Source organism: Bradysia coprophila, assembly GCF_014529535.1.
Source record: "Bradysia coprophila strain Holo2 chromosome X unlocalized genomic scaffold, BU_Bcop_v1 contig_39, whole genome shotgun sequence".
Lineage (NCBI taxonomy): Eukaryota > Metazoa > Arthropoda > Insecta > Diptera > Sciaridae > Bradysia > Bradysia coprophila.
This window is the reverse complement of record NW_023503329.1, coordinates 3041195-3065504: the sequence shown is the minus strand read 5'-3', so window position 1 is coordinate 3065504 and position 24310 is coordinate 3041195. Positions and strand designations below refer to the sequence as shown.

Sequence of the window (24310 nt, the reverse complement as noted above, 5' to 3'; positions counted from 1 at the left end):
TACCATTCCCTATGGTAATTAGAAAGTAGTTCGGTTTATTTATAGACATATGGGTTGCGTTATATATGTGTATTGCACAGGTATGTCTTTAAGTTTCAAATACCTTACGGAATCTGTTAAACAGAAATTCGATATAATAAGTTTCGCGTCAAACGTTTATCGTATACAAAACACACAACAGAGGGATTAGTATACATTCACGAATCAAATGGTAATGCATTACTTATTAGATTTAATTAAACCGATTTTCGATAATAACATTATTGATAATGAGTTACGGTGTCAAAGCGATGATGTTCAGTGTAATGATGTTCAGGTGATACAGTTTTCGGGAAACAATCATATCGTTAATGGTATCGTATCGTTGGTATGAAAATAAATGAAAAGGTGATACCTTGCTGGATGGGAAATCGAAATTGTCAATTGCTCTCCAATTCTAACTACAAAGCAGCTCGCTTATATTTATATTTTATCGCAGCTGCAAACAGCCTCAGGTAAATCTTAGGCGGCTGTCAAATTAGACCAATTAGGGCAAAGCACCTGGCATAATAACAGAATATTTGTTGCGTCAAAACACAACTCTATCTATTAATGGTATCGTGACTAATACCGTTAGTCATACTGATGGCATTAATGGCATTGAATAGATTAGTATTTTGACAAACCAAATACTTTATTTTTTATGGTTGGTGCGTTGATTAGGGTCATACCGGGTCGTCCTTTATAAAGAAAATTATTTTCTAAGAAAATTGAGTGTATCTTGGAGGTGGAATGTTTTGAAATGATCAGTACAGCTATTGGCCATACTTGAGTCACCAGCAACGACTAATCTTAGTGCATCGCGGTTCCTCTGCTATAAATTTGTTGGTTAGACTTATCGGTACCACCAATCTACCACCATCATTTCCTTTGATGTATTGGCACTTGAGGTGCACTGAAGAAGCCGTCCACTTTTCTATAAAAAAGAGAGCATTAGCAAAGACCACCAGTTGTCATCTCATTTTTCCATATATTCTTGACGTATCGTGATCTTTGCCTGTAAAGCAAATACTATCATCTGATTGGTTGAAACTCTCTCATATAAGCCAATTAACATTGTTCGATTGGCTTGGTATATTATATTTTGTTGTCTGCACTTGCCCTACATAGACTACAGAAATTTCAAAGAAATAGCAGCAACAAGTAGCCTAATGTGTTCTTACATCTTGTATGCAAAACACCCATTAAGGAACGAGTTTGTTCCTTTTTTTGTTGTGAAGCACTTTTCATCTAATGTTCATTGCTGCGATAGTCGAACTGTAGACTATTAACTGCATCTAACAGAAGTTGAATGTGAAACCACGTTGACTGTTTACTTTCTAAAGTGAATTTTTTTTTAACCAAAAACCGCTATCTCTACTCCAGAGCAGCCACTGTGATATAGCTGACAAATGCGATACAAAAATTTTCGCCTGGAGCGTGCACTTCCTTCACCTCAATTTGGTGATTTGACGAAGTGACTATTGGCACGCAGCACATACGTGCCGAAGGTACCTATTGTTTATGAGCGACTGTTGCCGGAATGTGTCGATGAATATAAAGCAAAAAATAAAATTGTTCAAAATTCAATTATAAAATTTTAGCACAGCTTCATGTATGGTTCTGCATTTATTTTTGCTAAAATCGAGACTAAAATTCTAACTGGAAAAGACGTAATCACATCAAAATAAATCTGTAGATATTTGGTTGGTGTGGTGTATATATAATGTTCGGTTCAATACACCCTTTATGATATCAGAGTATTAATCCCAGTTCAATGTTTGTCGGTTTAAAACTCGGTTTTGGAATTTATGTTAATCCGGGATTTTTTTAACTTTTTTATGTGCGCTAGTCGGAAGGTTATACTTTATCGAGAGAGAGATAGAAAAAAAATAAACAAAAATTTATATTTTGTGCTGTATGAGTGGATGAAAGGTTAATTCTAGATTAAAGGGATTTAGCTGAACTAATGAACATTTCATTGATGCTTCGAATCTAACATGTCAGTGAAATGTCTTAGATTTATAGTACACTTTTATGAAATGATGAAAAAAATCGAAATTCAACTGGGAGTAGATGCAGAAATCAGAATATAATCATATCACGAAAGTAGTGACTAATAGTAGTTTAAAACATAGAGTGAGTCCGGTTACAGGATTTATGTGGACTAAAGTCTTTGAGAAACAGCCAAACTGCAGACTTTGTCTAGAAAATTTTTCTTTTAGACTGAAGTAGTGACCAAAGAAAAGATCAATCCTCAATCGCGTCACTAAATGACTACAGTCTAATGTTCAGTTCACTGTCACTTAAGTTACTTCTTTGTTTCATTATAGATTATGCTACTGCTTTTATATAGGGACTATTCAAAGTAAGCCTTTTTCCACATTTTCCAAAAAAAAAAACGATTTTTGTTGGAAAAAATAGTTTATGTCTTCAGTTGTCCTACTGTTCAAAAATATTTCTTTATGTTGTCCCAAAGAATTCTGCGGCGACTACTTGAGTCTTTACATGAGCATGAGCACTTATTGCCTTAAAGAATTTAAATTCTTCATATACGGTAAAAATTTTCGTTTTAGTCTACATAGACATTCTACATTACTGACTAAAACCGTACGTCTTGGGAACAATACAATTTCAGAGTATATACAACGAAAATAAATAATTAAATTTTATGAAAAGAAAAAAAAGAGGAAAATTCTACTTTAACTGGATGCTGTTTCCCTGCCGGCAATAAAAGCAATTGAGATAACTGGCCTGAACACTGCCCCTCATTTAATCTTATCTCATTTTAGGTGTCGTATGTCCAGAGTAATGAACAAATAACCTGAAAAAGGGTCACAAAAAATGATATGATGTGCAAAATTCAACGACCAATCCGCAAGCACAATAACGTACTGGGACGGACTGGCTCGGAAAGGCCCTTCGGGCGTTATATGATAAAAACTTGAAAAAGCCCTTCATTGCACTTGATCCATTCAAAAAATGAAAAGACCTTCTGGCATCGCCAGTTCGGACCTGAATTCGTAAAATAACACATTATTTATCAGAGATGCTAAATGTTATTATGAACACATACACGTGTATCGCACAGCAAATTTAGAGCTTTTTTGAAAGCTTAACAGAAGTATTTGTGTGCTATCCCACGGGATGGATTTTCTTCAGTTAAGTGTGTTTGTTGTTTTTATTTTTTTGTGGGATGCGGCTAGTTTGGAGGTAACGGTTAATTAGCCTGTGTTTAAGTTAATTTGTACGCTTGCTAAAAAGTGATATTTGGCCAATACATCAGCGTCAAAAATAACACTTTTCGACAAACAAAAAGCAATATAACTTTTTTCTTCACTTTTATCTTGTTTGTAAGTTTTCGGCTAAGTTGCTGTTGTGGATGTTGCGTTCTTTATTTATTTATTTCCATGTAAGTGAAGGATCATAATTTAACACTCGTGAATAATTTATGGAAAATGAAAGAAAAACAAAAGGCAAACTTTGAATGGGATGTGTATACAAGAAATTTTTTTTTGTTCCCGTTGCGAAACTTGCGAAAAGTTCATCAAACAACAACGGGAAAAAAATCTCACTTGCTAAGAAGTTATCAAATTAGTATTCGAGAATAACATCGAATGAACGAATTATGAATGAATGAATTATTAAGGCATAGAAATAGATTGGCGTTATAAATAACCAAAAAAGAGAGAAAGACCGCTAGAACAACAACGCAAACAAAAAATATTCCCCGATTAAATTTGTATTTTTCTCACAGAAAGTTGACATCTTAAGTACAATTAATGCGCGGAAAATATATAATTTCTTTCTGACAAGTTGTTGCTTTTGCATATTAAAAAAAACGCCAAATTGTGCTGGTCATATTTTGTGGAAATTTTCTATTTAAATAAAAGGAATTTATGTCAGAGGTTTACGTACGAACACAAGGTTTGGGGTTACGCAGGGTGACAAATACGAGTTCGATCCGTGATTTTTTCTGTGGTTGGAAAAACATTTTTGCCATTTTTCCAACTCTGAGAGATTTTTCTCCCCTAGTTTCATGGAAACTGAGGAGTTTGCACATTTTGAGATTAAGTTCCGTTGTTGTGGTTAATGGATTTTTTGATTTCTAACAACGCTAAAATAACTCATCACCCACTGCAGTTTATAGGAAACTTCCATTGAACTATACCAGGTGCCGCAAATATTTTTTTAAAGTTCTTCTCTGTTGCCGGTCTATTTTCCGAAATAACTTCACTCTGATAAATTTCCGTCAACTGACATAGCAGTGAAGTTGGTTCACAAAAAATAGAGCGCTGACATTGGTAATTTTATGACAAAATGTACTAGAGCCAGGGACTATTTTTGTGACAAATTTTAACCTACATTTTCCTTAAAAAAAATCTATTACATTTGAGCTTTAGTTTCGCATTCGCACTCGATGTGCAATTATTTAAAAAAAAAATCTCGTAGAAACAACGGTAAGTGGTAAACACTTTGTCGACTTTCGATTAATTCGAATGTAAATATTTTATTAATTACCTTTGCGTTAAATCGATAGTTTTATAAACTCTAAACGAACTTAAACAGTCAAGTAAACGAATGAATTGTTTTCTGAACGGAGAAATTTCGTTTAGTTTTCCGCAAACAGCATCGTCATATCATCGTAAATATTTACCGATCTATTACTTGATTTGTTCTACAAATGTGTTCGATAGCTTGAACTTGAAACAAAATCATTCACGTCATTTGTTTTAGCATTTATTTGACTATATTACTCGATAGGTAGAGTCGATCATTTATTTTGAACAGACGAATAGATGATAAAGGGCTGATCTATCTAAAACTATGACAAAAACTTCGAAATGTAAAATGTTTCTTAGTATTAAGGATATTCACTTAAAACAACTCGGCAACTACAGACTTCCCGCAATTCATCACTCATAAGCAGTAATTCGTTTTTCTAAGAACCAACGTTCCGATTTTTTGACATTCAAATTTTGTTCATGTTAGTACTTAATATAGACGAAGCCTCTCAACGATATCAATGTATATATTGATGAACGCGTTGGCTTTTACCATCGTGATAAATCTATGTAGTCACAACACGTCGATTTCTTTACAGTTCTAATTTGATTGAAAATTAGAATTTTTCGCAGTACCTACCCAAAAAATGTGACTCTCTCGCTCACATGAATAAATAAACTAACTGAACCGACAATAAAATATTCAAAGAAAATATTACATTGGTTAATCGTGATCCATAATATGTATAGTATATGTACATACTCAATTCATATTCGTCTGGTGTAGTGTCTACCCAACTCATCTCCTATACATTTTCTCATCGTAACATTACCTTTTGCGTGTTTTTCACTTTATTTAAAAAAAAAACCGAACAAGTTTGTATGTTGCCATTGTATGTTGCCATTCTTACATTACTCGACATCCATAATTTAAACCAATCATCCATAAAGACTATACTTCTAACTCAATTCCAATGAATAATAGAAAGGCTCGTTGAGTTTTCTATTTAAGTATTTCATTGGTTTTCCAAATGGAAAGCTCGTAAAATCACGTATTCATTCGTATACACACCATCAGCCACAAAACACATATAAATCCATAAATGTTTCCCATGAAACGATGCCATTTATCGGTTCGAGCATAATAAATTTCAATAAACTAATAATGGCTAATATCTTTTATACATTTTTATTATATACACACACTTTTTCCTAAGCAATAAAAAAACATGTATGTTTTGTTCTATCCGTTTTCCATGTGGAATATATACCTTCAGGGATCATTCAAATAGTGCGCAAGCTAAAAAAAAAGATGTTTAATGACCCCACATATATGTTACGCTTTTTCAAAACTCACTCTTCCACTAATAGTGGGCATGGGCACGGAATCATCAGTCATAAAACTATCAATCAAATGAATTTCGATTGTAATAGTAGATTATTGCAACAATAAAGTATTGGTATTTTAGAGACGTACACATGGAAGAGCCCTTTCATTGAGTAACCAAAAATATACAAAAGAACGAATCGAAAGTACATTTTATCTGATAAGGTAAAGAAAATGAAAGGCCAACGACTTTTGAAAGGTGTAGATGTTAATAAGATTGTAGAGCATTTCTCAGTGAAGAATCTTTCGCTACACATTTGTGTGACGTACGACATACCGTTATATTTTTATTAAACCTATTTCCCTTACAGAGTACGTATACTACTTGAATGGAGCCGTATTATAGATGATGTTAAAAAGAATGCTTTTCAATCGTGTGCATGATATCTTCGTTATTATTTTATTGCCTGTCCCCTGCGAAAGTTGACTATTACTGCCAACATTACTCATTACATGATATTTTCGGTTCATTTTATGTCAATTCCTTGTGATAATCAACTTTCACATAAGGCGGGCAATAAACCAGAATAGGCTGTATTGGGCTACGTAATTCATAAATTCAGAAGTAACATTGTGCGTCCCGCAAACTCACTCGTGTGTTTCTGATCGACCTGCTTCAGACAAGTGTAGGTTGCATTCCAAGCTTTCGACACTGGTCGAAAAAACAGTTAGCGAAGCTTGTTGTTCAAAAATACACTTTTGAGTTTGCCTTTTATCACCCCAAGTTGTTACCTCGTGTAATGAACCACTTTCGCAGCATCCAATATAATCTACGATATATTGACCTGGAACGCATTCTATAACTTTACATTCAAATGACGTTTTCAGGACATAATTCGCATAAATTCTTGTTTCATCTGATATTATGTAGTGTAAGGGTCAAAGTTCTAGGTGCATTTTCCTCTACAAAATCTACTTCCACGAGGAAAACTGCCATGAATTCCTAAGGAAATTTTCTTACGTAAATTTTTTTTATCTCGACGAAAACTGGAATTAATCGATGAAACGGAAATACCATTTGCTAGCAACGACGAAAGGCCAAATTAATCTTCAGATATATTGAATGTCGCCTACGAATACGATCTTGTAATAGAAATTCTATTTGACGACGAAGCATAAAATCTTTATATTCATTTGGCTATTCGCTAGCGAATTTATTGAAAATTGTATCAATGGGGAGGGAATCTGAAATAACAGAAAAGAGTCAACGTCATTTAAGATTATGCCTCGAAAATTATTTTTGTTTTTATACGTTATGAGTTGATCCTACATTTTCTCTTAATATTACGCTTAGAAGCAGGAAAATGCACTTCCGCCGCTTAAACTATCTGTCTACTAAACAACAATGGAAAGTGGGAGGATTTGTCATTGTTTGACAGTTAACAGAGAAGCAAACGGCGTAAGCGTGTTTATATCATAAGCGTATTAGGAAGTTTTTCGCTCTCCAAGCCATCCTTTCACGTATTTCTTTTTCTACAAAACAGTTGTAAACGCAATGACACGAAAATCTAGAAAAATCGAAAGTTACATGACTAAAATCAATTGTAAAGAGAGGAAATCAACCCATTGATATGACTGGAGAGATGTCATTGTTGATGACAGTGACCGATATTGTGCCAGTTACAACGACAAATGACAACATCACCAATGGATCATCACTAATTGTAAATGGTATTAAAGACGAAGGCCAAAGCGGTTGGGCCGATGTAACGGTGTTATGTGTGAAAAGTATCATTTTCGGAACAATAATCATTGGTGCGGTGCTCGGCAATGCATTGGTTATAATATCGGTGCAGCGTAATCGAAAATTGCGTGTGATTACCAATTATTTTGTTGTTTCGCTGGCAATGGCTGATATGCTAGTGGCATTGTGTGCGATGACTTTTAACGCATCGGTTGAACTGTCGGGACGATGGATGTTCGGACCGTTTATGTGCAACGTTTATAATAGTTTAGATGTTTATTTTTCAACCGCTAGCATACTTCATCTTTGCTGTATATCTGTCGATAGGTAAGTTTGTCCCAAGTAAAAATTTATTTATTTTTTCAAGTGGTTCGATCACGGCGGAGTAAAACCAGGCAGCAGCAGTTAATTTTTCGAATGTCAAATAAGAGACCTTATACACTGTATGAAAATGAACTGAAATGCACACTAACAGAAATCTAATTAATTTTATTCGGAAAATATGGGGCTGCTAGATAACTCAGGTCCCAAGACAAATCAATCGCTCCTACCTGGCTTTGTTTTGCCATGATTCGATCCAGTCATCTTACACTACTTTCAAAGCCTATATTTCAAAGTATCCCGAACCATCGCGTACAGAAATTTTAAACAAAAAATTCAGATCGGTAATGCAAGTAAAATACGTGTTTGCTAAATGACAAATATGTTTACAACCTGAGAAGTCATGTCAGTTTGAACAAAAGTTTGCATAAGAAAAAAATGCAGCTCATACTTGTTCCGAATGCGGTTACCAACAAATGTGGACTAAAAGCAAAAATGTTTTTTTTTTAGAAATTAGCCGGTCCGACGACTTTGCATAACAATGTGTATGTCACAAAAAACCCCCAACACAAATCCAATTACTCTGTTGAGTAATTACTGTTTTAAAGCTGACCGTGACTGAACACCATCATTTCAAATTTATTTGATCCGAGTCCACTCTCTACTTTAATTAAAATGTCGTTACAATAGTCCGATTTCAAAAATAGTTTTTTTTTCGATTTTCCAAAGTGCACCCTTGCATCAATTATCGGATTTTATATACACACGTTACAAGCAATGATAATATAGAGAACAACGATTCACATTCCCATTATGTCTAATTCAATTTAACTAATCAAACAAATAATTCTGTTGATTTGAAGATATTTCGCAATTGTCCGTCCACTGGAGTATCCACTATATATGACGAATCGAACTGTTGGCTTTATGTTAACTAATGTATGGATGCTGCCAGCGCTAATATCGTTTACTCCAATTTTCCTCGGATGGTATACAACAGCTGAGTATTTGGAGTTGCAGAGCCAAAACCCCACCGAATGTCTATTCAAAGCAAACAAAGGTAAATGATGATTTGTGAAATAATTTTCAGTTGATTGTTAATAGCTATACCAACACTGAGCTCCAACACCCAGTACTTCATAATTATTTGATTCGATTCGATTAATCCTTTAGGAATGGTTAGTGTATCCCAACAAAATCGTTAAATCTGTACACACGTCACATAAATCGTGTGTGTGTCAAGTGTCTCCTGATACATGTATGGTACACGGTCTGTCACTTCAATAGTTTTGTCATGCATTTCGATAAAAGGACTCTAGCCAGAACTAATCGTTGTTGGTCGTCTAATCACTTCATAACTTCAATTGTAACTTCCAACAATTCCACTCAATTGGATAATTCTATGAATTTACTACCACTTGAAACTTTAACCATCGACACCAACTTGTTAGTGGCTTATTGCTATCGACTTGTACCATCGATCTATCGAGCTGTCAACCAGTTTAGCGTCGTATGTCATCTTGACCACCTTTGTCATCTTGACCACCTTTGTCATCTTGACCGCCTTTGTCATCTTGACCGCCTTTGTCATCTTGACCGCCTTTGTCATCTTGACCGCCTTTGTCATCTTGACCGCCTTTGTCATCTTGACCGCCTTTGTCATCTTGACCGCCTTTGTCATCTTGACCGCCTTTGTCATCTTGACCGCCTTTGTCATCTTGACCGCCTTCGTCATCTTGACCACGTTTGTTATCTTGACCATTGCGAGCCATCTTGATCCAATGAGTCTACCGGCGACCCCACCTCAGACGAGACAATGCACTACTTGGAGTTTCCACGCCATAGCACCAACCAGCACCACAAATTTCCGCAGAACACACAACAACAACAATTTAACCATAAAGCGGATGCCACAGTTCAATGTATCTGGGCCCATAGCCTGTTGGAATTATAGTTCTATTCCAGTCCGGAATCTACAATGAAACGAACAGTTTGCCGTCTCAGAATAGACTAATCTTACACATAAAATACATAAAATGCGTGTATTGTTGTATTTGGCGAAAGAAACTCAAATTTGTAGAATTCACAAGAAAATTCAAGGAATTTGCCATCATTTGCACCACATTCCAGTTTTTTTTTACAATTTATTATTATTATTCCATATAAAACGACAGAAAAAGCTTAATTTTATATTACACTCGTTCAACATAAATTATATTTTATGCACATAACAACAACCACAAACTTCAAAATAACAAGCAATTCGATATCCATTCCCTTCCAGTCATGTATAGCTCACTATTCATAAAACTTACAAGAATTCGCCTTTTTTCTCCCTCTCCTATAATATTAAATAAACAAATGATGAAAGCGTTTGTATTTCTCTTTCAGCGTATGCAATTATTTCGAGCTCGGTGAGTTTCTGGATCCCTGGATTTGTTATGATAACAATGTACTGCAGAATATACAGGTACAATAATAATAATAATGACGTTGATGATTCATAATAAAAATATTTTTTCACTTCCATTGTAAAATTGATGTTTTCATGTTCGTTCAGTTATGAAATGGGTCTGTTTCGCGGGGTAAATGTGATATTATGACATGAGCCGAGGGCGAGCTTTGAAAGACAGATTATGAGCAAAACATCAATTTCATAACGTAAGATGAACGAGGTTACTCTAATGTCAAAATCAACATCAAAAATGAAATAACTTGATTGTGTATAATTTTCTCACGAATTTCACATTTATTACAAATTTTAGGATTCTTGAAACTAAAACTTTTCGGTTCTCAAACGAGAAACTATGGAAATTTTATCGAGCTTTTTCGTATGTACATTAGCCACTATCAAAGTTTCCTGTGTATTAATAAACCTCGAAATGAACAGCCATCGAAATTCCCATCAGAGATGAGTGGGCATACCTTATTTCTTTGCGCACAGCTAAGGGGACACCCGATTTTTTTTTGCCAATGACATTCCATACCCAGTATCGTCAATGTTTCAAATGTATAAACTAAAAAATTTCTTTGCCGGCAAACTTCAAAAGTCTTAATACGATTGCTAGTACTACCGTTCAAGAAATGACGCTTATTTTAATATGGCCTGAGACCTCGAGTGACAATGACACATCTAGTGCTTTTCTAGAGCACCTATCACCGAGTAGAATAAAAAAAGCTTTTATTTACAAGGACAGCGAAACTTTTACATTTCGACACTAAGTTGAGAAAATAACAATTTCCCAACTCTGTGTGTTTAGTGACAAAACGTATAGTAGGTTTTTTGCCTTTATTGTAAAAAACTTTGTACCAAACTCAGAATAATTGGTTTTTCTCTCAACTCAGGAATTGTAGTCGGTTCAATTGTCTCCGGTGCACATATCGGTGCAAGTATCGGTGCTAGTGACGTTAATTTGAATTTAATTTAATTTAAGAAACGTTAATTTGTTAATTCTCTAAATAGACCAACTTCAACCTGTTAGATGGAACCTGTTAAAAGTTTTAACCTTAAGTACGTTCCCTGTTTTAATATCGACATGTGAAATGTCTAATACCAACATGTGCAACAGGAAACCACTTCAAATTGAACTAGCAGTTCACAGAAATTTTTGTGTGGTAAAATTCTATTTCCCTTTGTTCCGGTTAAGCGCGCTATTTCGGTATTTCATTTAATATTTATATGGCGATGAATGGCACGACAACTCTGAAATTAACTTAAAGATGTCGTTTAAATTCGGCCATTAATGGCTTAACAATAATTTAAATGGAATATTTCTAAATGACTAATTTGTACTGTGTCCATATTTACAAACTGTAACAAACCGAAACGACACACCCAAATTATAAGACTCATATTTACGCAAAGATTTACATCGTTACAGCAAAAAAAGGTCCAATGAATTAATAAAAACCCCAAAAAATACGGCGTCCGTTTCCGCTATAACAATTATTTCGTCTGTAATTGCTGAAAGCTTCAATCTTCAAATAAGTTAACCAAACAAATTTAGACATGAAATTGATATATACTGAAGCGTTCGTTCAGAGTAATGTATAGTTACATGTTCACATGTCTCGAGCAATGATATCTCTGTTCTTTAGCAAAATTTGTCCATCATCTTCGTTCGAGACTAATTAATTGCTGAATGGGAAGAATTGTTTCAGCGCTTCCACTACTGCCTCTGGTGAAAAAGCGAAGTCTCGAAAGTTCGAAAAGCGACTAAACTCGATGCAAAAGACTTTCGAACTTTTGAGGGCATTCTGGTTAATGGAAACATTGTATTGTGAAGTTGGTAACGCTTTAATCTGTAAGCTGCTCCATCTCGCTCTTTTTATCTGTTAACTTTCATTTTTGAACTTTTCGTCGGTCATGCTACCGAGCTACACTGATCACGACGTCTTAAGGAGCCATTCACAGATTACGCATGCATTTAGTTCCATTTCCGTAAAGAGTACCCTTCGTTAGCGGAGTTATCAAGAGATATCTTAGGAGTTTAGAGCGTCATGTGAAACTATCTTTATTGAATTAAGACAAGGAAAACTAGTATCACCTGTCACCTTGAAGATTGGTACAGTAAAACAGATTGATCGTATCGCCCTTCTATTACTTAAATGAGTTCTTTCATTCATATAAATATGTGCCCAAATTTTGTTCTAACAAAATGTTCTACCTTCCAACCCGTTGAACGAAGAGTTTCTGATGCCAGTGGAACCTCTGTACGTACATTCCATTGACCGTATAGAACATTATTCATTTTCCTTACATTTTAATTGATTATTATTGCATAAGCATTCTTACACCCTCATCAGAAATTCCAATTTACTATCTGCACTCGATCATATATATTATAACATTGTGCAAATTATCGATGATAATGAAATTTTAATTGAACGATGGAAATTATCTATTAACAGGGAAGCAGTGCGTCAACGGAAGGCATTGAGTCGTACCAGTTCCAATATTCTACTGAATAGCGTTCACATGGCGCATACAACACATCAAATGCATCATTCACATCATATGAACTACTTGCATCCGAGCGATTGTGATTTAAACTTAACTCTTAAGCAGCTGAGACGAGATAGCACTTATAGTTCAACTAGCAATATCGAGGTAATTACAGTCACTTCCTTTCTGTCATAACATTATGTGGTAATTAGAATTTAAAAAAAAGGAAAATGAAAGAAAAAATATGAAAAATTCAAGATGTGGCAAAAAAATGTAATTTAAGAAATTTATTTACTAAATCGTTTGGTGTTTCTTTTTGTTAAAAGAAAATTCTCTGATTACTTCTGGCTAATTTATAGACTCGTTTAAAATTGATATCTTTTATATCTACACATAAACGCGAACGCTTTCTATGCCTGCCGCAAAGAAATATACTGCGAAAGCTATTAGTCCGTTTCTGTTTGAATAGAAAACTCATAGCGTAATTTATGTGCTCCATATTATTTGAGTTTCAGCTCTTTTTTTCCGCTTCTTGTTTATACAAAGATCTTTAGCTGTTTGAATGGTGCTAATGTCCGCTTCGTTTAACTTTTCAGATTTTTGTTCTTTGATAAGATTTTTTTCCTTCCCTTTTCAGTTGGTTAAAGTGGAATTACAATTTTTCTTCTTCAGTCTGCGAATGGATGTTAGGCAAAATGGGAATTTTACACATCGTCTGTCTCTATCGTTCGTCCACTCTCTTTAAAAAAAAATCGTTTAATATTATGTTTTCCGATAGTATTAAACGGTATATACAATGTGCAATCCCCAATCGATCAAGGAATATTCCACGTACAGAAAATTTTAAATCCGCAAACATCCCACAGTCATAGTAAAACGCCAGCTGAAGAGAGTTTAAAGTGATACTTTCAACAGAATGATGGAAGGATTTCATGGTACTTTTCGTAGAAATGACCTATTTAGAGACTCGTATTGAATTTTTACTTCTTCCTTCAAGTCAATAGCTTACATCGATTCACTGATTCACTGAGTAAAAATTGGACATTAAAAGTTTCATTGAATTGCATCGATGGGAACAAAACTTTTGTAGCCATGACTATACACCAGATTTGTTTTTTCATTGTGTTTTAAAGAACTTGGATCTTCGTGAAATTTTGCAACTTAAACTACTTCTGAATGTAGACGAACTGTTGGATTGAAGGCAATGCCTTCAAGGCATACGGTTGATGAATATGAATCTACACATTTCTGTAATGAAGTGTCTATTCAATGATCAGCAAAAGCTATCCAGCATGTCGCTGTCCTTTGTCTTTTCTACATTTCTATCTTGGGAAGAAATGCATTCTTAGACTTTTAGACTTCTGAAAATGGCATGTGAACGCTTCTCCTACAAAAACATCACAAGATGAAATTTCTTCTTTCTTTGTTTGTTTTCTGTTCTACTGAACAATTTGTGAAATGACAAAATGTGAAAATAATTTTATTTTGCATTCAAAAGTTTTCTGTGTGCTGCTAGGAATATTTTACGTGCAATGAAATAGAATGTAAAATAAGATCGAAGAATCTCTGTTCAACCTTTTCAATGGATTTATTGACTAAAGTTGAATGAACGTTGATTTCTGAGATAACAATATTCGCACAACTTTCTTCTTGACTCAAATAAGATTTTGCTTTTACTTTATGATTCTTAATAAATCAGTCTGACGAAATAAGCAGGGCTCCCACGTTAAGGCTGAGTTCTATTCCGCCTACGTTTACATTACCAGACGACAGGTAAATAATCCTAATGTTGCAAATGAGTATATAGAAAAGAAACGGGCAAGGTAGGTTTAGTCCCAAACACACCGAGATGGCGTGAGTACGTCATATAGATTGCTCAATTTTAGCTTGAATCTCGATGTCAGATACCCCAATGAAAGTACAGATGAGGTATGGTGTAGTCTGGGTCCTGGTGGACATAAACGCACTTATTTTGAAATTATTTTGTCGTAAATTGTAAATCGTATCAGGGTGAATCGGAAAATTGACAAAGGCCACACCGGTTATATACCGAATTGAAAATCCTTTCAAGATAAAGTTTTCGAAGTTTAATTCGAATTTTTCTGACACATGATCAATTTTGACTCTTGGACCAACTCTTCGGTGGTACATTAAAATGATCCATCCAGAGCGCAATGTCATTTCGTAAAGCGCTCCGGCTGTCTATTGATTGAAACGATCGTGTGAAGTATCAACGAAAAAACAGCGTGATGATTAATTATTTAACCGTGATTTGTGGGTTTAATGACTTGTTGTAGACTTTTGGAAAACATTGACTGTTTAAGCAGCAGGAAAATTTCGAGGTGTGGAAGATCTGGCTACATATAATATGAGTATATTGTATTTGATGGATTACGACAGCAAATGGAATAATAAAGTTTATTATATCAAAGTTGTGCACAGCATTCCTGTTTTCGTGTGATTCAAATACAGAAAGATAATTTTGTGCCACCGCTCACACCCTCTTTTTTCTCTCTCTTTCTGTCACACTGTGCTTTACTCCGTACATGTACCATTGTACCATGTAAATAAAATGGTTATTCTTTCAATATTAGGTATAGTTTTCCGGAGTGTATACAATCATATTTCGTTTCATTTCGTTCGAAATTTTACTATCACAACAGAGTCTCCACCCCACCCAGTCCGAATAAATAAATTCCTTTTGGGATTAGAAAAGATATCTCTTTATACAAATTATGCAGGGATTACTTCGAGCAAAAAACTTTTCTCATATGGCGAAAGCCCTTTGATAATTTGGGATTTTGTGTGTGTGTGTAGTATGCTTATAAATGAAAATGAAGTTAATTTAAAGCTTTCTTTTTTTCGGAAATATTGGTTCGAATATTTTCAATGTCTATTCCATCCAGCCCGGATATTGTGCGTTAACTTGAATGACTTTTCGTACAGAGTTCGATCGGTATATACCCGTCTCGTAACAAAAAAAAATCCAAAAAAAAAAAAAAAAAACGAAATATGAAACTTTTTGCCTGTGAATTTACTCGATATACCATCCATTTTCCGTACTTTTTTTACCAAATACCTTTGCCCCGAAAAAAAATCGGTCTCGCAAAAGCATGAGAGATTTAACAGCGTTAGTGTCTAGTTCAACTATTCATCCATGCGTTGTTTTTTAGTGCTGCTATCAGTGTATCACGTTGTAGTTACGCTCGTAAATCGTTCTAAATGTCTGTTCTGGTTTCTGTGTTTTTAAAGTGTCATTGCAAAGCACCAATAAAATGTTTTATTTTCATGCTTGACAATGAGATTGGCAATAAGACCTTCAGGCTCATTAAACTTGACAACTACACGAAAGTTAAAAATTTGAAAAAAGGCTCCTTTAAACTCCTTTAGTCAGCTGTCAACACCAACAAAAATATTGGATGAGCTCTCGGCTGACTAGCTTTCTATTTATAGCAAATTCAAAGTTACAAAACTCTCGTACAGCAAATGTAACATCACCTAGTGGTTCTATCAATCTTTGATAATGTAGACACATGACAGTCATTAGACGAGTCCAGAGAAGTTTATGAAATCTAATTAGGTTCACTGAATTGAATGAGTCTGTTATTGTGACCTCAATTTTAAGTTCACCTGGAAAAGACTTTTTTATATGAAAACTTCATCTTGTTTGTGTCCTTGGTTACTGAGCGGGCTGAATGGATTGAATTTTTGCAGAAGATGGCAAAAATAAGCAATGAACATAACAATTGGTACGTTTTGAAATTTACCACGCAACTTGGAAGTGGAAGGATAGGTAACAGTTTAGTATGAACGGTTGTGTGAATGAATGAATTTCTGGTTGAATGAATCAATGAATTTGTGAATGAATGATTGAATAAATGAATGGTAAGGTGGGTGATGAATGAATGATATGATTGAACAGATTCAGAATTTCTTTTAAATTTCGACCTTTACGTGATTTAATAGACCACAGACGAAACTGCAGTGTCACTTTCTAATGACACAGGCTCATCGAAACTTTTAAAAACATAATCTAGCTGCAACTTACCCACAAATTGATATTATTATCCAATCTGTTCTTTCAGATACAACGTGTTCAAACCGTTAAAGAAGATGCTGATGAATTAAGACTACCCTCGCCGCCACAACGACGCCTAAGCCGTAGCAGTATAGATTTGCGTGACCTTGAACAACAACAATACGAAAAAGTGACGCACACTGACAGCGCGCCGTCAATAATTGCAACCGAAAATTTCAATTACGAAATAAAGAAGAATAAATCGGGCAACTTTCTGCAGCCACTATTTTCGAAAACGAATTTTCTCAAACAGCCACTGGAATGCTTTCACACCAGCTTCAATAATAATACGCTGAAAACTAGCCCCAAAGAATTGGACGTTGTGCCGATCGAACACGATGACGATGAATTGGCACGGTTTATCGAGGACAATTTTCATTACTTCAAGAAGCAGAGTGGCACCGTCAATAACGAATGTATCGATGGTAACGGCAGCAAGAAGCAAATATCGGCGTTGAGCGATTCCGATTTCATTATGTTCAAAAATAATTGGGCACTTGATGAAAAGAAACCGAAAGAGGTCAAGCACAAGATATCGGCTTGCAGTGATTCGGATTTCATTTTATCATACGGCACGAAAATGAGCAAAATATCGCTGAAGGCAAAGCTTCCATTTACGAAAACGATATTAAGTACGCGAATTAAGAATACGAATAAGGAAAATGCGAATCAAATGCCGAACAACAACGATGGAAATCGTCATTGCAATGAGAACAAGGGCGGTCTGTTTTTTAAACGTGGCGAAAAGGCGAGCAAACTATCTAAGTCGTGCAACGGATGCTGTTACCATAAGCCACAAGACGAAAGTGTCGTTAGAAGTTTGCAACGGGTGTTCAGTGAGGGCAACAATCAGTCTACTGACGATTTCACCGTCACAAATGCTGTTACATCGAAACCATTTAGTGCTGTGGATATGTTCTTAAAGCTGTTGGATTTTGAAAAAAACGATCCACTTTACATTGACGACCACTTCAACAATTGCAATTACGACTTGATATTCAACAATCGAAACGAGGATACATTAAATTGTGATCTTATCAAGATAAAGCCGGACAACTGTAGTGTAGTGAATAGTTTTTCCGATGCCTTGACTAGCGCACAAGGAACCGGCCGTATCGCTTCGAACAGCTTAGATAAAATATTTTCGAAGAGCAGTGAACACTTAATTTTAATCAATAAATGTGCATTGGACGATGGTAATTCAATTTTAGTGTTAAACAAAAAACAACCAATCGAAAGTCTTAGCTCGGACAATGTATTCGTAAATAAGTTCGTCGTTACATCGCCGCCACTATCACCACGCAAAACTAAAATCAGTTCATCATCATCACCACCACCTCCTACCACCCAAAATTTGATGATGTTCACCGAATCAACAATGGAATCATCTGACATAATCGATCCGATTGGACGGCCGACCGGTATGATGCCGTTGAACGGCCACACCATCACATTTTCCAACGAGCCAGACATCATAAAAGATTCGCAAAATTCCATCAAATTGCTGAACGAAAATTGTAAAAATGGCAATCGTCCGGACAAGCGGGACGGTGTCCATCGACAGCCTGCATTCGTTACGTATGATATTAATGTAATAAATAATTCGGAAGACATAAGTCCGGATGGTGGTTATACGACGAAAAACTGTGCTCCGAATGCTAGACGATCGACCAGTTCCACAAGTAAGATCAATTCCATTTCAATTTTATATTTTTTTTTTAAGATTTAACAGAAGAAAGAAATGGAAATAGTTCGAAAACAATTAGTCCGAGAGTTGTGAGCGTCTCTGCAATAAATCATTTTTTGATATTATCATCGCCATTTACCGCACTTACTATTTACCATAAATGCCCCTGACTATTACTCTCTCATGCGAACATTAGGGAAATAGTTCTTTGAACAAAAACAAAGAAAAAACTAAAAATTGAAATTCAATTTTTCGTGTGTATATTCCAACCTCTTTCACAAACGAAAATTTTCATTCTCTTCCCGAGCTAAACTTTACCGACAACCTTCAGCATAATGGCAAAAGAGAAAACGAAAAGTCGTGTTCTCGGGTGATTAAACAAACTTCACAAGAAAACTTGACTTTTCTGAGCTTTTTATTCATAGAAATGCAAATAAAACTATTAAAGTTTCTGAAAGCTCTGAAGTCACTTTATACGAAGTCGAAAGTATTTACTTTAAATCGTAGGGAAAGACAATTGAAATACGATGGCTTGTGGCTGGGTTCATTCACCAGCACTAAATAAAGTACTAAAGAATGAATTGCTAGGCTAAGAGCCTATGTACATTAGGTAGAGTCAAATACAAAAATTTATCGACTTTTCTAAGGTGCTCAATGAGCACTGCTCATCCATTTTTAAATGTCTATATGTAAATAAAAAGGAATGCCGTGTAGAACTTAAGCAGCGTACTATGGGAAAAAAAAAACTTTGATCCAGTTTGAAATTGAAACGATGACAATTCCTGGACTTTATCTGATAGTCCTAGCCTTCCCCTTTACAACAATACCCCACACAATGGCTGAGATATACGCTAGGTTCTCCTAGCGCTCAAAAATAATGGTCGTACATCAAATGGCTTTCGTATCCGTGTAGTATAATAAAATGGAAAAGGTTGCAAAAGATACCCCGGAAATGCATACAGGCTCTCGGTTTATTCCAATTTCGTAAGGAAATGACGTGCGGCTTAAAATTACAACAGGCCTTACATGGACGCAGTTCCTGGGGCATCACAACTCTCGGACTGAATTGTTTCTTTTTGATTTGTTAATAATTTAGTTTGTGAATTATAATTTAAGTTAATTTGTTTTCAATGACAAAAAAAATGGTGAATGATTGTTGTTGCATGATTTTTAGACTCAGAATAAATTGTGAACAAAAAAACATCCAAGGAAAGAAATTGACATTCTATTTTGTGGTTATTTTATGTAAATCTTTTAATGGATACATGTTTTGTGTATGGTAACAATGTTTCTGTGGTTAAGCAATATACATAAAGTGTGCGTGTAAATAATTTCTATTTTTTTTTCTCCATAATATTAGTCAGAGCAAAGAGTATACACTTTCAAGGGTAGCATATAAAATTGAGCTTTTTGTTCAGACAAATTTTGTGAATATTTCATATACTTGTATATAGGGTGGCTTCACTTAAACGGCTGCGACAAAAACCATTGAGCTTTAAGTTGTAAGGAAAATGAAAGGTCGACGAAGGTGTCGAGAAAATTGACTTTGATAAACCGCTTCCGGTTAACCACAACTAATATTTAATTGACGGTGGCAGATTAGTTCCTAATCTTTTCGAGTTGCGTTCGACAATCGTCCGTTGGCCGCAGTTCAGCCTGAACTGTAGGTCGTGGTCGGCGGTTATGATTTATGGTTTTCGAATTATATGCAAATCCTTCACTTATGTCAATTTTTACAGCAGACACACCACGTACAGTCGGCGACTTGAAATAAGCATTTTGAATTTTGTTTCAGATGATCCACATTGTTAAATGTGGTTTCATCACATCATTACTGAAAATGTGTTATGAAAACAGGTCTCATTTAGCAATCATGATTGTCACTGTCACGGTTGCAATAATTTTTTTGTTGTCTAAAATTACCTTTTCCAGTTTTCGTACGTTTCGTGCGTCCAAGCTTCCAATTAGTATCAATCTCTTTCTTCTCACTGCTTTCGCATATATACCATGTACCTACAACATGACGTGTGATTTGATAGAGACCCACCCACTACATGTGGACATCATAATAGCACGACCCCTAATCAGAATGTTAGACAGAAATAAAATTTTATCAAATATTGGTTTCCTTGAAATTTTATCAAATATTGGTTTCCTTGACCGTGGTTTCTTTGTTGGACGTGTTATGATATAATTGAGTTTGTCGGTCCAAAATAAAAACAAAATATTCGACTTTCGTTTACGACAGTGTAATAGGATTCCTATCACAGACAGTAAGTCCGTTTGTGGCAAACATCAAAAATAAAATTGTGTCAATGACATAATACCGAAGAAAAAAAAATGAAAATAGAATCACTTTCACACTCTTACTCCAGTATATGTCGTATTGCATATAATATCTATGCACATCTCAACTCAATGAACGTTCAAAGTGTGCTGAAAAATTCATTGTGTTGGAAGAGATAACGTCATGATATCAGGAACTGATGGTGCACCATGGTATGTGAAAATGCTATTCTAGTAAAACTTAGGGTCATTCTATTGGAACTATATTAAAATCCAGTCTATATTTTATATTGTACACAGTGATGTTATTGTACACAACGGATATATAATTGGTTTCAGTGCAAATACATTTTACCTTCTCTTATTTATCCACTTATTGTGATTAGGTTGGATGATTTTTACATAAATCATAAAATATTTTACCGTTCGGCCTGTGCGAAAGTTAACTATTGCACAGCAATTTGCCCACTGCGAAAATGATTCTTTACATGAAGAATATTTTCGGTTCATTTTTGTATGGCCGGGCAATAAACCGGAATACATTCAATGCTGCAACGTAATTCATTATTTAGGAAACAAATTTTATGATGCTCGGAATCTCGAATGTCGAAAAGACAGTGTATGGAAGCTTGTTGCTCAAAAAACACACTTGTGACTTAACTTTTGTCGAAAGATTGTTACCTGATGTAAAAATAAATTACTTTCGCAGCATGTAATGTAATTTACTAGGACCGAGGGGAAAACCACTCTTTTGTGATTAACATGGTTAATCAGTTAATCTGTTAATCAGCAACATGATTTTGTGAATACGCACGGTTAATCATGATTAACCACCATATTTCACGATTAATTATAGTTTTGCAACGATTCCCCTGTTTAAATGCTGGCTAATCACTGATTCGTCATCATGTTAATCACTAATTAATCATGTTAATCATGTCAATACAAAAGAGTGGTTTCCCCCTCGACTAGGACGTAACTCCGGTCGAAAAATTAAGATCGCTTTTCCACGTTAGTATTGATATCGGTATTCGCCTCCGATCTACAAAATTCACGCGAAAACTTGACCTTTCAACGTTTCCGTCCTAGTTACGTAAACATGTATTCTTTCCGTCCAGCCAGTAACGTAACGATACGTACGTTTAATACGTATTGGCCACGATTAAATCGAAGGAAATTCTTTAAATTTTCCGTAAAATTTGTGGATATAATTTATGATAAATTCACTTGAACCCGATTTAACTTTTAATGGTAAAACAGTCCACATGGAATCTTACAGAACTTTTTCGGTGTCACTTCACTTCACAATGCAGATGTTCTATTGATTGCTATTTCTTGCTATAAGTTTCAAACCGTGACCTTATGATAGACTTATGTTAGGTCTTTGAGTTATGCTATTTTCTATTTATACACAATAAGCATTTGTTCAAACCTCTCCACTTCTTTTGTGTAAATATACTAAATCATAACGACAATATTTGTATCCGAATCATTGCTCTTCATTTTATTATTATTTATTATTCCATAACGGTTTTAAGGTGACATTTTAACTGAAGCATGTGAATCAATAAAATTATGATTACGCTATAGTAACTTTAAAAGGCGTTAACAACATGCAAGATTAAAAATTAATGGATTCGAGGCTGTAAAAAGCGCCATGAGATTTACATACATAAAATGTATTTAATCTCAAAGTAAACTTAAATTTGATGGAATAAAATGTGTCGGTGTCGTTGGAATGGGGTGTGTACATTTCACAGCATCAGATCTGAATTAGGGTGGTCCGAAGAAAAAGGGGAAAACTTAATCGCAGAAAACGACTTGAAAGGCAAACATTATATTTCGCACTGAAGATGAAGAGTGATTTTCGTCTTCGAAATAGACCGCATTCAGTCTGCTAAACATTCTACTTGAAAGGTCTTGCCTTTTCAATCATTTTACTTTATTTGATCACATTATGCTGCCTAGTGGTCCCAATATCAACTATGATGCCGATGATACACTATTCACGTTGCTTAAGTTGTAAGTTACGTTAAAAATTTAAAATGGAACGTGAGAAGGTCTTTTTAATGCATCTGTTCAGCCCGAAGGAGTGGTAGCAACTGTTTTGATAATCGAGTCTTTTACTTGCCAGCCCTAGAGATGTACAAAATATGTGTCTATCAAAAATGATTTCTGACCCGTTATGCAGATCTAAGGATGTTGGTAACATCCTTGGACCCTTACCGCGCAGGTCACTTCAGTCATGATACGCTATTTGAGAGAAAACAGTTAAAAAAATCAGATTTTTTTAAATCAACAAAATTTACAAAAATTAGTTGTTGTCCGCTCGGTTCGGCCACTAGTTTACTAAAAATTCAAATTCTTGAATTTTACTAAGAAAATATGTTTCGGGACCACTTCTGCTGTTGGAATTGACTTTTTTTTCTGAATATTTCTCTATGCGCCGTCTAGATGAATTTCAATTTGATTATACTCCCAAAAAACATTCTATCAGGGGTACCAATTTAGTACCATTATCCTTCCAGGCATAAGATCATTCAAGAGCATTGTTTTCTCATGGAAATTCCGACCGCCCTAATGCGTATGTATACATAAAATATTCTTACTTATGTAGATTTTGCTTTTTCAATTCAACAACGCGAATTTTGTCACGTTAACTTGCTAAAGTAAATTCAGAGGGTTAGAGGGGTTAGAAGCTATAACACAAGAGTCGCGATAAATAAGTCATATGAGAGCATTTGTCTTGTCTTTTGTAATTATGAAGAAGATCATTTTGTCGCAACAGCTTTTGTAAAATTATAAATTTTAAAACAAACAATGACAAAAAGAAACTGGGATTATATCCACAATCCACATGCGAAGCGTTGTTACATGTGTATCGTAGTATGGATGTATATATGGTAACGCGCTCACATAATAACCGTATACTTGTAACGGGGGACAGCTTATGTTATTTATGCTAACAGATTTTCCTAGAATGGAAACTTTTATATTGACAATTTACGAATTCACTTTCGTTAAAGTAGATCGGTGGATAAATTACGAAAATAAAATCGGAAACTTAAAGAGACCGTGTGCTCTTTGCATCAAAACTTTTTCTCCAATTTCAGTCAACCTGTGAATAATTGATATTATGCCCGAATTATTCACTCATATCCTTTCCTTATGCAAACAAGGAAAAGAGCAAGTGGATTTGCTACAATAGTAGTTTCGTGTGCTCCAAAAATAAACTGTAGCCATTTCCTCTCAAATATTTTAAATTATAAATCGAAGTCGCTTCAGTAACAGATGTTTTTAAAATTTATGCAGGCATTTTCCCGGGGGGTCGATGAAAAAGCCGAAAAAATGTTAGCATTTCTCCGTTTGAATTGGGCTTGATGACGCGGTGATATTTAG

The 24310-nt window shown here is 35.0% G+C and overlaps 1 protein-coding gene across 3 annotated transcripts in view; it reads left to right on the top strand.

The window, feature by feature from the left end:
• LOC119069795 (octopamine receptor beta-3R-like) overlaps nucleotides 1-24310 on the top strand; it is a 49480-nt gene that overhangs the window by 13861 nt on the left and 11309 nt on the right. For all 3 annotated transcript variants that reach the window (XM_037173942.1, XM_037173941.1, XM_037173943.1), the window contains exons 2-6: nucleotides 7395-7921; nucleotides 8779-8975; nucleotides 10307-10385; nucleotides 12827-13025; nucleotides 16946-18620. In XM_037173942.1, the coding sequence (XP_037029837.1) occupies nucleotides 7482-7921; nucleotides 8779-8975; nucleotides 10307-10385; nucleotides 12827-13025; nucleotides 16946-18620 (2590 nt within the window). In that variant the 5' untranslated portion in view covers nucleotides 7395-7481. The remainder of the gene's footprint in view (nucleotides 1-7394; nucleotides 7922-8778; nucleotides 8976-10306; nucleotides 10386-12826; nucleotides 13026-16945; nucleotides 18621-24310) is intronic.